The 13,385-nt window shown below is 42.5% G+C and overlaps 1 protein-coding gene across 1 annotated transcript in view; it reads right to left on the bottom strand.

Annotated features, from left to right (window-relative positions):
- Positions 1-13,385, bottom strand: part of T265_03732 (hypothetical protein) — a gene marked incomplete at both ends in the record, with an annotated part of 34,194 nt that overhangs the window by 11,523 nt on the left and 9,286 nt on the right. The window contains 3 exons of the mRNA XM_009168279.1: positions 2,542-3,073; positions 4,911-4,952; positions 12,877-12,939. Coding sequence (XP_009166543.1) covers positions 2,542-3,073; positions 4,911-4,952; positions 12,877-12,939 — 637 coding nt within the window. The remainder of the gene's footprint in view (positions 1-2,541; positions 3,074-4,910; positions 4,953-12,876; positions 12,940-13,385) is intronic.

Raw genomic sequence — 13,385 nt, forward strand, 5'->3', positions numbered from 1 at the left:
CCACCATGATACTGCCAAAAACAATCCGCATTGGTCACAAGACACTGTGCAACATTATGTTTTTTGCTAACTTTAGTGTTATTCAATCGGGTGGAACATATTGCCAAGCACTGCACATTATTGTCGGCTGACGAGAACGGATATGAGTGCGAAAGCTTTGGCATTATTCCATAAGAGCAAGAAGCAATTTGCGTAACGAGCGCGATTGCTCTGTTTAAAATTATTTGCAATCACAGTTGATTCGAGTTCAACATCCGACGCATCAAGATTCCTCACCTGACACTTCTGGCACTAAATTGATCAAAGGATATTTTCGAACCCAAGCTTTCTGAGATTTTCCAGGAAACGATATCTGACAGTGGAGTGGCGTCATCCAACCGTTTCCAGCTAATTCTCACTTATCTGATACCTGAAAGATACCCCCGTTCAGACTGCGTGTGCATTCTAGTCTACAGACGGCAAGGCACAAGAATTCTCATGAAAGCTGCAAAATCAACCTTCCAAGAACTTTTCGCGAAAAAATGTGACTTTATCGGTTCTTCGTTTCACCCGGTGTTTCGAAGGTATACCCGGTGCCGTTCGATCACACCTAGAACATCCTCCATCTTAGATTCATTGAAAAAATTACCTCAATAAACTTCAAGTCATTAGTATGATGCTAACAATATCTTTGAACTATGCATTCATTGGCGCTTGGTGGGCAATCACCCCTCCCGAAAAGACTGAAAAGCTCATTCAATTGTAGCTTTGAAGCAAAACGCTCTAAATATATTTGTCAATACGACCTCAATGTTGTTATATAGATCACACAAAACCATTGTATTTTACATTAACTAAGCACAATATGCCCGTCAACTGGATTAGATGCCTACTTCCATGGGCAGACATTGATGAAAAACAGCATCATGACGGATGCCGCCTGTACACGAATCGTATTTGGGAACCTTTCACGTCGTCTGCTGTGAATACGGAAGAATACCAGTTCCTGATTTGCTAGACGGTCTTATGTTCTAGGCTTGTTTTGCAAAGTTTACAGAATGTTTGATCTGCATCTGCCAAATGACTCCCTGACGTCGTTGGATTGGGAGCAGGAAGCTGTAGCTCATAAAGTCATACAACGTTTTTCCTGGGACATTCGCTAGACGAAGGGCGGAAGAGTCGCTATAGATTCTGGCGGCCGCTTTGGATTTCTCTGTGACGTCGGACTAACAGCCTTGTTACTTCTTATTGCCTGTTGTAGAAAAAGATGTAGTTTGCTAGAGTGCTTTAATGTGGACAATTTTCTCCTCAATAACACCCTACTTACTGCAACCTATGGTTACATGAAAGTCCACAGTTTCACGCGCAATTCGATTATCGCTTTACTACCCTATGTCATACCCAAATTCTTTCGGAGAAACTGTTTGTTCAATAATTATTCATGTGGCTCTTGAGATAGAGGAATTTGGATCTGGACACATACATACGGTAAAGGGGGTTTGTATCCCGAGATTCGCAGTAAACCACACCAATATGTGGGTTGAACGGCCGCAAATTTCACTAATGTGTGTGAAAACAACAGCTGATTTTCGAATAATAGCAGATTAACCGATTTATAGGCACCAGGACCGTTTCAGTTAATTCACAGCGCTTGAAAACCGAGTCCACTCCATGCGCCGAGGATTTATATCGGAGGTGCACTGCAAAATTGCATCAACACTGCCGAAAAATTTGGTATTGCGCTTTTTAGCAAACAAAACAATGCAGCTGTTTCTGGTAACCTTTGTGAAGAATCGGCAAACACAACGAGGAACCGGAAACATGACATGAAATTCAAGAATGACCTGCAGAATCTCGATTCTTGAAGTGACTAAATTTGATTAACCCACAGTCACTATGCAAAGCCGGCTTTTCCACCAGACGAAACGTAAATTCCATTAGTTTGCTTTGCAATCGCATGATCGGGACAACGCCATTGTGTGTGGTCTACAACGTAGGTCAAATTCTACGCCATCTTATTTCTGCCGCCATCGTTGGATATCCATGAAACAATTCTACAACATCCTGCTCCGAATTTTACCATCAAAACCGATTTAACCAAGAATCGAATAATTGTCCACTAAACCGGCTTCGTTGTCGACAGAGTTGGTGGTCTGGCTTGAGAGAGAAATTTGAAGGTAGCACTGACGTCTTAATGATTCTATTTCCGATAATTCGTTTTCTTTACCGTAGTTTGTCTCAGTATAATTCGTCAGGTTTTCTCAGGCTTTTCCTAGGGGACTGTCGCATTTTTGCGAATATCAAATCTCATTCCTCCGATGCACCTTAGCGGTTGAGCAGTTGCTTTGGCAATGTGGTTAATTCGCGAGTCACGAACTCCGCATCTAGGTAGCATTAATAGAGGCAGTGATCGAGTTCAGTGTTTCTTCACATCTCATATACTAAGCGACCCTACACAACGAAAAGGAACGCACGTGTGACAGCGAAATAAATTTTATTGATGCATCTTCAACGTGTGTGAAGCATACCTGGAAAAACAACGTACCGGCTGGCGGTACTCACGTATCTTCTTTGGATTCTCGGTGACATTGTTTTGTATGTCTCGTCAAACTGGAAGGAGTTTTAAAGGTATTTTTGCACACTTCACAAGCATACGGTCTCTCCCCCGTGTGGACGCCAGCGTGTGCGTCCAACGCGGCTTGCGTTCGCAATATTTTACCGCAATATTGACACAAATAGACTTTCCAATTCAAAAACCTTGAGTCTGTCATGTCGCCTGTGCGTTCACCGGCTGCCAATCTGTCGAAGTGTTTTCCCACCAGATGACCCCTCTGACTTCGGAGTGACCTGAAAAATGTTGCACAGAAATCACATTTGTATGACCTCGAATCCGAATGAGTTTCCAAGTGCTGACGAAGCTGACTAGCGTGCCGAAACACTTTTGAGCATTTTGGACACTGGTGTAGAATTTTATGAGGTATAGACTTCTGCGTTTGTCCATTGAGTTCATGATTCACAGTCTCTGATGGATGTGTGGAGGAAGCCCATGTGGGAGTCATGGCTGATTGCCCCAGTGTTTCGTGATGCTTAGCATCTGAAACAAAAATGAAACGATTATTCTCCGTGGTCAAAACGAAGAAACTGACCAGCCAGCAGTATGCATATTCACATGTGTCCTCCCGGGTTTAAGTTCTATATCTGAGTGCGCAAATCACACAATGTCTTGGACAATCTTCCCATTCTAACGTGTTGCGCCCAAAGAACAGAAGTGGTGATTTTGAAGTGAGTGAAGGGTGAGCAATCCAGATCCTATCAAATTCACATCAAGTTCCGTATATACTCCTGTGTACATTCCAGCTTCCGGCAGAACCCTGACATCCAAAACGCGATGGAATAACCAAATAATTTGCTGCAACCAAAACTTGTCCGACTGTCTCTTCAAGCATCACAACCGGACTCGGAGCGGTTTTCCTCGACGGAGACATGAATTTATTGGAATCTGTCATTTGTTTACATTCAGGATTGAAACGAATAACGAATTCTTGTATATGACAGGCTAATGTAAGCAATATGCATCGTCCAGGCACGTGTGATTCCACGTGATTCCAATGTAGACGAATGCATTGGGATTTCTCAAAAGGTCTCAGTCCGTTTCATCAGCCCGTTTCAGTTCTGTTGACATCCTCACCCAATACGTTTGTGCTACTTCAGTCTCTTTTTGATTATCAGGCGAGCAAAAAAGCTCCCTCGGTTTTATTCGTTGTCAGGTTTTCTTGAACTTCGGCCTCAATTTTAAGGGGTATTTTGGCAGTGAAGCTAATATGTAAACAAATTTGCCTTTCAGATTTTCGACTAAAACATTTTAAATCCCATTGCTGCATTCGAAGCAGCTTATGATATCAGTTAACGCACCCTGATGTTACCGGGAGAAATTCAGTCTGCTTTGCTGCAATGAGGGTGGAAAAATATCCGCAGAAGTCAGTTGGTCTTCTCTGAATTTCAGTTGTTTACAATCCAATCAAACTAGATCATGAATCTATAGTCCTTTGCAGAAACGCCTAAGAACATTTAAGTCTGCTCGAAAAGCTTCAGTAGTGCGGACAATTTAGGATGAACTGACCTCTAATCGGAAAGAACGTAAGATGGAAGTGCAGTGCTATTTTTCCAAGATATCAGATTAGCCGGCGGTTGTTTGCGTCCTTCAATAGGCGTCCCAAAATCTGGCCGTCTGCTCGGTTAGTAGGGTTACGTTGGGATGTTTGGGCTAATGCTCAATGGTACTCGTGCGTCTACTGGCCACCATTTCATCAACCCGCAATTTACTACGTGATATTTCTGCTTTCCGAGTGTTTGACAATCAGACGGATAAACATCACATCGGTTTGTCCTTCAACGTTGTTACGGAGCTTCCTAAACAATTGGAACGCTCTTAAACAACACAGACCTCCATCCGGGCTTCTGCGGTATTCCAAGCCCCGACTTCATAAACCGTGTGCGAATGCCACAAAGTATGATTGACGCGTGGGTGTATCGGACGTGAAACGGATCCGAGTATCTTTCGAAGTTCATATTGCTTAGCAGCTAATTAGTTACAGAGCAGTAGCAGGTCGCTTGTGAACGTTGCCTTTCGTGAGTTCTATCTGTCTGTGACTAACTTGCTCGAGACTTCTTATTCGTAACAAACTTATCTCACTATGCGCAGTTTTCTCAAGATACTGGCCCCAAATCCTTAGATATTGCCAGGTGGACGAAAGCACTGTAGTTTGAATTACAGCAGACGCCTTATTTCTGGTTTCAGATTATACGGGATGAAATTTAATGGAGCCAATTGAATTGAATATCATTACTTCAACTGTGAGTAACAAAAAATGTTTCAAACGGTGCGTACACAATGAAGTCCACAAACGGAGTGAATAAACTTGTGTACTTACCAATAGGTGCGTACGAATCGGCGAGAACTTCCAACGCATTTACTGAAGAGAAATTGTGGTATGAATCAGATCCGAATAATAAGGAGAGTAGGGTTACATGTTTCGTTTAATTTATCACCATAAAAATTATCCTATGGTTTATTTTTGAACGGCGCAGTTGAACAATCGAAATTGAACGAGCGGAATAGGATGAATAACTCACGCTTTTTTCCGATGACCATATGGACAATGGCAACCTTTGCAATTAAGAAAATCCTAAACAACATGCTCAACATACACAAAATTTTCAGCTTTGGTACGGGCTGCGGGTTCTAAAGGAAGCCATTCGATAAAAAATATTCCAAGCCTGTCCAATCAGTATAATTTCGGATTCCATGCAATCAAAAGGCAGACGTTTTGGACAGGTTGGCAGAATTTGCGTGTGTGTCCTGAACGTCAAAAGAATACACGTTCTCAGCTTTTTTAAAATATTTTGCTGAATTAAAAAATGTTCAAGTGGGTGTGGACGTATTTTAAGTGATTTGTTCTGTTTAGAAGCGATCTATACTATGATTCAGGAAGTTTAAGCCATCAATTTAGTCCCCAACCCCGGTTTCCCGGACACGCTTACTTGTGGCATAGAATCGTAAAGAATATTTTCGTCAGAGAAATGATTACACAGGCAGTGTGTGGATAATAACACTAATCAAATGTTTAATTTCTCATGTATCCTACGATGTATATAAGGCATAGAAAAACGAGTAGCATTGTTTCACCAAGGAATCACAAATAAGAGCGAGGTTGAAGTGCAAATATTTCCCATGATTTTAAAATTGCCGTGTGCATTTAAAATATTTCAAGTCTGAAACAGAGTGACTTGATGCAACCTTCGTCTGCTTATCCATACTACATACGAAATGGCAAATGCGGGTACTTACGGCACCCATGATGCCGGCGGTAAATTTCAATATACGTTTGGTTCTAACATTATGGATACTCTGGGTTTGAAATCTGGTAGCAAATGCAACGCGATTTTGTCCCAATCTGTGAGAACTAACGTTATAAATGTCCACTAACTCAGCGCAAATCTCAACCGCTGATCATCAAAGTGTAGTTTCCCCAACTCGTGAAACTATTTCGCTCTCGACTCAATGCTAGCGAAATGCTCAAGGGGCTAGATTTAATCGGCCGGATACAATCTGCACCACAAAAGATTAAACCGCAATGGAAAGACTAGTATACCCACTGAATTGTACCGACATTTGGCGTATCATACTGGGAGTTTGGTCACGAGAGACGGATACCTCACAAGCACTGTGGTTGGGTTTATTCAAATAATATTCAACACGTAATTCCGCAATATTTATTATCGGGCTCTGTCGAGAAGGGATTTTGGATAGACTGGAACGATCATGACAAAATTCCGCCCTGCCTTTAATTTGGGCGTTTTGGAAGTGCGTAGAAGGGCTAATCACTTTCTGCCGGCATAGGATTATCGCCCGTCATATTTAATCATCATTTGAATTTGCGACATCGTGGCACATGAGCACATCGTCGTCAATGTAGAAAAGGGATTATTTATTAATTGTACGCCTTCCGGGAGACGTGATCAATATGTCGGCGGTGTGGAAGATAAGTGACACTTCGATGATACCAATAAACTTTGCTTGCAATTTCGGCGTTTCGGAATTTCGTTGAAAGCATTATGAGGGAAAGCGTCCCAAGATTATCACACGTCATACCTGGCTATGGTTTGCATTTGCACGTCATTCTGGTTCAGGTCCATTTCTTGCAAATAACTTCAATTGTCCAATGCAACCAAGGCTGACTTTTAAGATACCACGTATCCTGTGCATCGTGAAGGATTGTGGCTAAATTTCGGTCTCCCTGGTCAATGGTTGTGGCTCGAAACATGACGGTGTACTGCAGATTCGCTGGAAAACGTGCGAACATTTAGTCAGGTTTACATGTCCCTTGATGCTATTACTACACAGAATAGTCTTATCAATGAAACAAGAAGACAAACTCCAAAGCGTTCCCTCCGTTGCCGCGAAGAAAATTCATTCACGAAGGATGAACGTATTATAAAAACGGTGTAACTTATTTTGATAGTGTAGTTTTCATGCGACTGGTCTTGCTGCAGGCATGGAAATGCCAAAATGACGGTCGGTAACCGACAGATGCCGAATTCATGCAGCGTCCATGATGACATAGCAGCATTATTTCACTCTCTGACTCAATGTGTGGGGATTTGTGAGTATATGCTCGCACGCTTGATAAGTGTATGGTCTCTCGCTCCAACGGACGATGGTGTGTATATTAGACTCATTTCGCGATCACAAATCGTTTTCCACAGCGTCGGCACAAATGACATTCTCGCTTCAGACGCCTTGCATAATCAAAAACCTCATGCGTCTCCTGGTGCCAAACTCCTCACCCAGTTTGGAAATAAGATGATTAAGGTTCACGCTTGAATGTGCCTTACCAAAATAGTGAAGCCCTCTGGAACAATCCAGACACCGATTTGGAGTTCAGCGATATTCCAATTCCTGTTTTGATATCTGTGATATCTGTATCTCTCACATTTTCATGATGTTTGGCACCTAAAAGGGTCGTTATAAGTGCAAATCAGTACGCCGTCGAAAGCCGCTTGTGAACCTGCCGTTTTGGTTGCTCAACACATGATTTCTAAATCATGAATCAGATACATGTTTAGCGCCCATGGGATGCTCGCTTACTCGTCCGTGATATAGACGTGGACAAGGTGGGGCAATAAATGTCGCATACGGTTGCAAGTAATCTGTAAAATTAGACCCACGTGCTGTGCAATGGCTTGGGCTGCGCGCAAACACCACAAAATTGTGTCACAACAGAATACATCTTTTTAAAACCGTGACTGTTATGTTATTTTTTCTGTATTGGATGTCAAAATGGAGTATTATTTACGCATTACATTTTTAAACAACTGAGCAACTTCTACGAATGCTTTGACGAAAGCGCGAGTAACCGGTTCCCGATTCTCATGCTGTCCGTCACAAAACATAACCACCGACAGTCCCAGAAGCACAGGTTGATACCAACGGCTGTAGATTTAAGCGTTTCAGGCCGCAGTCACCCTACCGAATTCATCTACAATCTATTGGTTCAAATACGATGATTGACTCCTGTATTCCAGTGAGTCACTGCCCTATTTTAAATTGTGTATCCATTGAGGCGTCCGTTGACGGGTTGACTTGGGAACAGAAAAATTCATATTGGGTGGTTCTCACACAGGTGTGGTGTTAGAACCATCAATGGGATTTTTGAAATGAGACAGGCAAAGATCACTTATGTATGTGTTCAAAGGTGATGACTAAGCTTTCTAAAGAAAAGAAACCTTCTTGGACAATCCAGACGTCGATTGGGGATTTCATGTTATCGCTTGCCCAGTGCCAATTCAAAAAATATGATTGATGTTTGGATGCAGCAGACGTACAATCGATCACAGTATCTCCTGAATGTTCGTATTGTTTGGCATCTAAAGAAAAAAGAGGTGGTTACCAAGCAAATCAACTGGCTGCTAAAAGTTTAAAGCCGCTTGTAAATTAGCCGTTTATTTGGTGCTTAATTACAACCTCTCTGTGACGAACCCGAATATGATTGCTGCACAATAGTTGTTAATAGGCTAGCGTAGATGTTCAGAGAAATTGTGCTGTTTCAAGGAGGAAAAGAGGTAATTCTGCTTCACAAAATTAAGGCAGATGCGCCTGTCAGCTGGATATCCTACCATGTTCTCAATTTTAGGGACAATTTTGACGGTAAATGGAAGCCAGTGAAAGTGAACCAGATTGATTGTCATGTTTACCGTCCAAAAACATTTCGGAGTTCGCAAACCCGGAGCCCATTTTAATTTGTTGACTGGCACTTATAGGAAACCAAATGGGTCTGGATGTATCATTTTTTTAAATATTCTCCAGATGAATCCAACACTGGTCGGAAAACCGCCCCCTGATATATACGGTGTCACCTTAATTTTGCAGGTGCCAAACACCAGTTCTCTTTCGCCGCTGCGACATCCTGGCACATGAGCAGGTCGTCGTCAATGTGGAAAATGGATTATTCATTAACTGTACGCCTTCCGGGAGATGTAATCAATATGTCGGCGGTGTGGAAGATAAGACAACCCCACAGACACCAACCAAATAGGGCGTCGTTGACCAGCGCGATAATTCATGGGCGAATCCGAAGAGATGCATTTATGCATTGGTCATCAGCTGCGATCTGCTGTAGTCCTGATATTTCGGCGAGAATCATATAGGTGGACGCCTTTCTGGCGTCCCAAAATTTTCGCCCACCTAAATCTCTTGTCTTTGTTCAATAAAATCATCCCATAGCATTACAGTTTATTCAAAAGAATTAATTTCGGTTGTTCTGACGTAAGAGATTCTGCTGAATGATTTCGGCTGAGGGGCATTGGCGAGGAAGCACGCCTTTGCTACTAGACGGTACGCGGACTTGTTGCTCCCCAGAAAAAAAAACAATTAATCTGAGGAGCGTTTACTGTTCACAAATAGCTTTCTCATATGCAAGTCACCATAGCCACTATTCTTGTGAATCTCATCATCACAATAAGTTTGACAGTCAGAATCAGTCAAGTAAAATATCTAGAAGGAGGCCAAATTTAGCATTTGCGCTCATGATGACAAGAGCATTTAGAGAAAGAAACAGTGACTGATTTTACCAAGGTGCTTGAACCATCAAGTCAGAAACTATGACAACGTCTGATAACCAACTATCCCCATGTTTTCCAGGTAAACGGTCATGATGCACCTCGACGGAACGCCTTCAGCTGCATTGTACTTACTCATTTTTTGACTAAACTGTGAAGAATTCTGCCAGCCACCGAATGATTGTGAAGAAACTTAATCAAAACGGGCACCTGCTAACTTCCACATTGTTCGGACAATTTTCTGACATGCTAGAAAATAAAACTAATGGTAAATCGGCACATTCGGATTTCCGTTTCCAAGGAAATTGACAGAAGACTCACCAGTGGGTGCGTAAATATGTCAAAAGTTTCCCGGTGTGTTTCGCGGAAATAGTCCGAATAATGCCCAAAGTTAAAATGTATATTACACTGAAATACATTAATCGTGTTTGCGGCTGCAAGAGATTGATAATACCTGGAAGCCACAAAACATTGAAGTATAAACCCTTCGCCAATTACGTAGTAAAATTTATTGCAAAACAATCAAAAATAAACGCAAAGATCACGATCAACAACTCGCACATCTTTGCGTGTCTCCACTGGACTGTGATAGCACTACGCAGTTTGCTGTTCACACTCAACCGTGTCCATCTTGGTTATGCGTTTTCCGGGGTTTGCCGTACATTTGTTCACACAAAACCAGTGAAGCTCCAGCCAGTCAGCTAAATTCCGGATTTTTTCCAACCTCCGGAAAGTGGGAAAAACTACCCGTATTGGTCACAAGCAACTCTGTGACAATGCGATGTTCGATCACATCAATAGGACGGAGCAGCACGCCCGCTTTATTCACGCGGATAGTGCCACAGGACTACTATCGACTATGTTTCAGGCATGACTTCTTCCATTGAATTTTCTTACAAAAGCAGCCTGCCTCTGGCGATGATTTTTGCAGATTTGTAAACGTCGATCCGGGTAAGCGGCATCTTTGACTAGGACCTTCACATGAATTTGAGCTGTCTTACATTGACCTGTCGGGTTATTGAGTTTATCCGTGTCTAATAATATGTATCGATGAAAAGCGCTCCATTTATATAAACGTCTGTGTTTGGTTGATAGATAAAATGTGATTTCCAACCTTAGAATTCTTTTAACGTGGTGTGAGTCTGTGGAGCACACAGACAAGATAGAATACAATGTTTAAATTAGAGATCAGCGCCTAAGTCAGGGACGGCCGTCTCTTAATCAGTGGCACTTTTCAAGCGGTGGTTTTGCGCCAGCTCTGTCGCCACAATTAGACGCCTTGTGCACGCGTCGGTCTTGTATTCCTTCAGTGACTTGTATTTGTCGGCGCGCACACGAGTCAGCAGTCCCATACAGATGACCGAGATCAGACCGGTGGCCATTAGTCATAACGCATGGTTTCACAGGCATAAAATCACCTACAAGACACTAGTAAGGCAGTGTTTTATCCAAATGTTGTATGAGACAGGAAAGCAAACAGCAACCGGAAATTTGTGGAGGAAAATGTAATGTGGAGGTAAATGTAATCCCTCTATGGGATGAAACGGCATTAAGAACCAACTACGATAGGGCAGACGTGCGCCATGGGGGTGTCTACTTGTATTCTGGGAAACAAGCAATCTTAGGCAGCCTATTTCATGCTTCCCTATGAACAATGAATCTTTCCAGTCACTTCCATTCTGAAGTTTCACGCATTTTCCCTATGTGTTGCAAGTGAAGCGTGAATGTTTGTGTTTCCGCTTCCAGACAATATATTTGGCTCCTCAAATTTTGAAATTATTGTTCTGGTCCGGCAAATTTAATGGAACATCCTGCTTACAGTTTCACGGATTCACGGATAGATACTCAGGAGCTGGCCTTTTGCAAACAGTTTCCTGGTTGATGTCAGCAATATTTTTCAGCGGCTATCGTTCATCTGGGAGGCACATGTATAAAAGTTGTAACAGTGGCCCTTAAGCTTTCAGCGCGAGGTGATATGGTTACCAGCGCGAGGACCGGCATAAATAATTGTGTAATAATACCTTGGTGGAGCGTGACCATCCTCGGAGGAGAGTTATTCCATACAGCAGCTGCACGAAACGAGGAAGTGTATGCCCAATGGGAGCATGCGATCCAAGTTCAAACATATTCTTACCATCTATTTGCCGTGTGATCGCTGGGCCCGGGGTGAGAAACCTGCTGACCAAACCGTATTCTAACAGGAGGTAAGTAAATTGTAGGTCCGGCACTAATGGGTTTGTCTCTGAATCAGTCTAATTCCCGCAATTTGCTAGGTGCTGATCGAAGGCTCGAGCATCTCTTCTATGCTTACACGATATTTATGTAAGCCCCGTGACAGAATCCTAGTTGTTCTCGATCATTTGACGCTTGTTGATTTTGGTGGCGTAAGCGACTCGCGTGAGCTGATCACCAAGGAGTCGCCCTTTATTTTTTTGCCATCAAATAAATAAAAATATGCCCTTTACCAACAGTGACTTTGCCACGTCCAATGTAAGTTGATGAAATTCAAAACCATGTGAATATCCGTGAAAGTAGTTTTGTACCACTTCTACTGATATCCGCAGACCCAAATATAAACGGATCCAAAAGCCCTGTTCTTTGCCTCCCAACACTGTTTTAGCGAAAGGTTCACTGTGCGGCTCTGCGGCAACTTTGGTTGCCAAGTTATTGACTGATGTGCTCGTGCACTACTTTCATGTCTTGACCAAACGCCGAATCAGTAGTATCGAAGCTGGGCAAAACTATCCCAAAAAGCCCCGTTTAGTAGATTATTTAGATAACAACCTCAAGTTTTATTTGCCCGATGGATTACTGAATGTTCCGAATCACGAATCGTTGTGCTAGATTGCTGTTTACATAAAATTGTCCCAATGCATGAACTAAAGTAGAGAGAACGTTTCCTGTACGCCTGTCTAGAATATCAGATTTCGACTAAACTGAACGAGCTACCAAACAATATGGAACCTCGAAAAATTTCTGAATGCAGGCTAACCGCTTAAATATGTAGCCAGGTTTGCGAGGTCTTAAAGTGCTTTGCATTCGTTCTCTAGGATGACTGCGGTTAGTTCTGCCGAGTTTGGTGTTCTGGTATTCATATAAGTAAAATTGCCGCATAACCATCTAACTGTAGAGACTTGAACAAACATATCAAGGTGTTTTGCCAGTGAAATAGTGCGAAACGCAAGGTTTCCAAAAACAAAGCGCATCATGCAAGACGCATCAGGTGTTAGCCGCTAACCCGTGATATTTTACAAAAATTGATTGTGATTAAAAACTCACCTACTTTTGTTTGAACAACAAAAGCTGTGTAAGTGCGAGCCGCACTGGTGCAGTCCGAACCGGCTGAGTGAGCGAGAAACCTACATTAAAATGTGGTATGTTGTCTGCATAGTTTTTCTTCTCCGTGCGCGAATAATGACACGAAACAATGCTGACCAGACAAAATAAATTAAGGTCGTGTGCTCCTCATCTAATAATTAGTTCATTTTACCAGCATTGTGTCCAGGCTAACCGCATCCTACAGTAAACAATTAAAATAATTTTGAGCTCGAAAAGTTGTACCAAACGAACGTCATTTGAAATATGACCGTCGGTGAACGACGAACGGGGTCCACTGTGTTTGTGAACACTTAGGTTGAACTAGGCCTGTTGCAAAAGACTGATCCAAATACTACGAGAATTCCACCTGTCGGACTGAAAGTCGCGGTCGGCACCAAAATAATAGAGAAAACAATCTCAGTTCTTTCGAATAACCGTTCTGGGGATGGCCATACTTCCCTGTCAAGATT

Source organism: Opisthorchis viverrini (assembly GCF_000715545.1).
Source record: "Opisthorchis viverrini unplaced genomic scaffold opera_v5_54, whole genome shotgun sequence".
In the NCBI taxonomy this organism is placed as follows: domain Eukaryota; kingdom Metazoa; phylum Platyhelminthes; class Trematoda; order Opisthorchiida; family Opisthorchiidae; genus Opisthorchis; species Opisthorchis viverrini.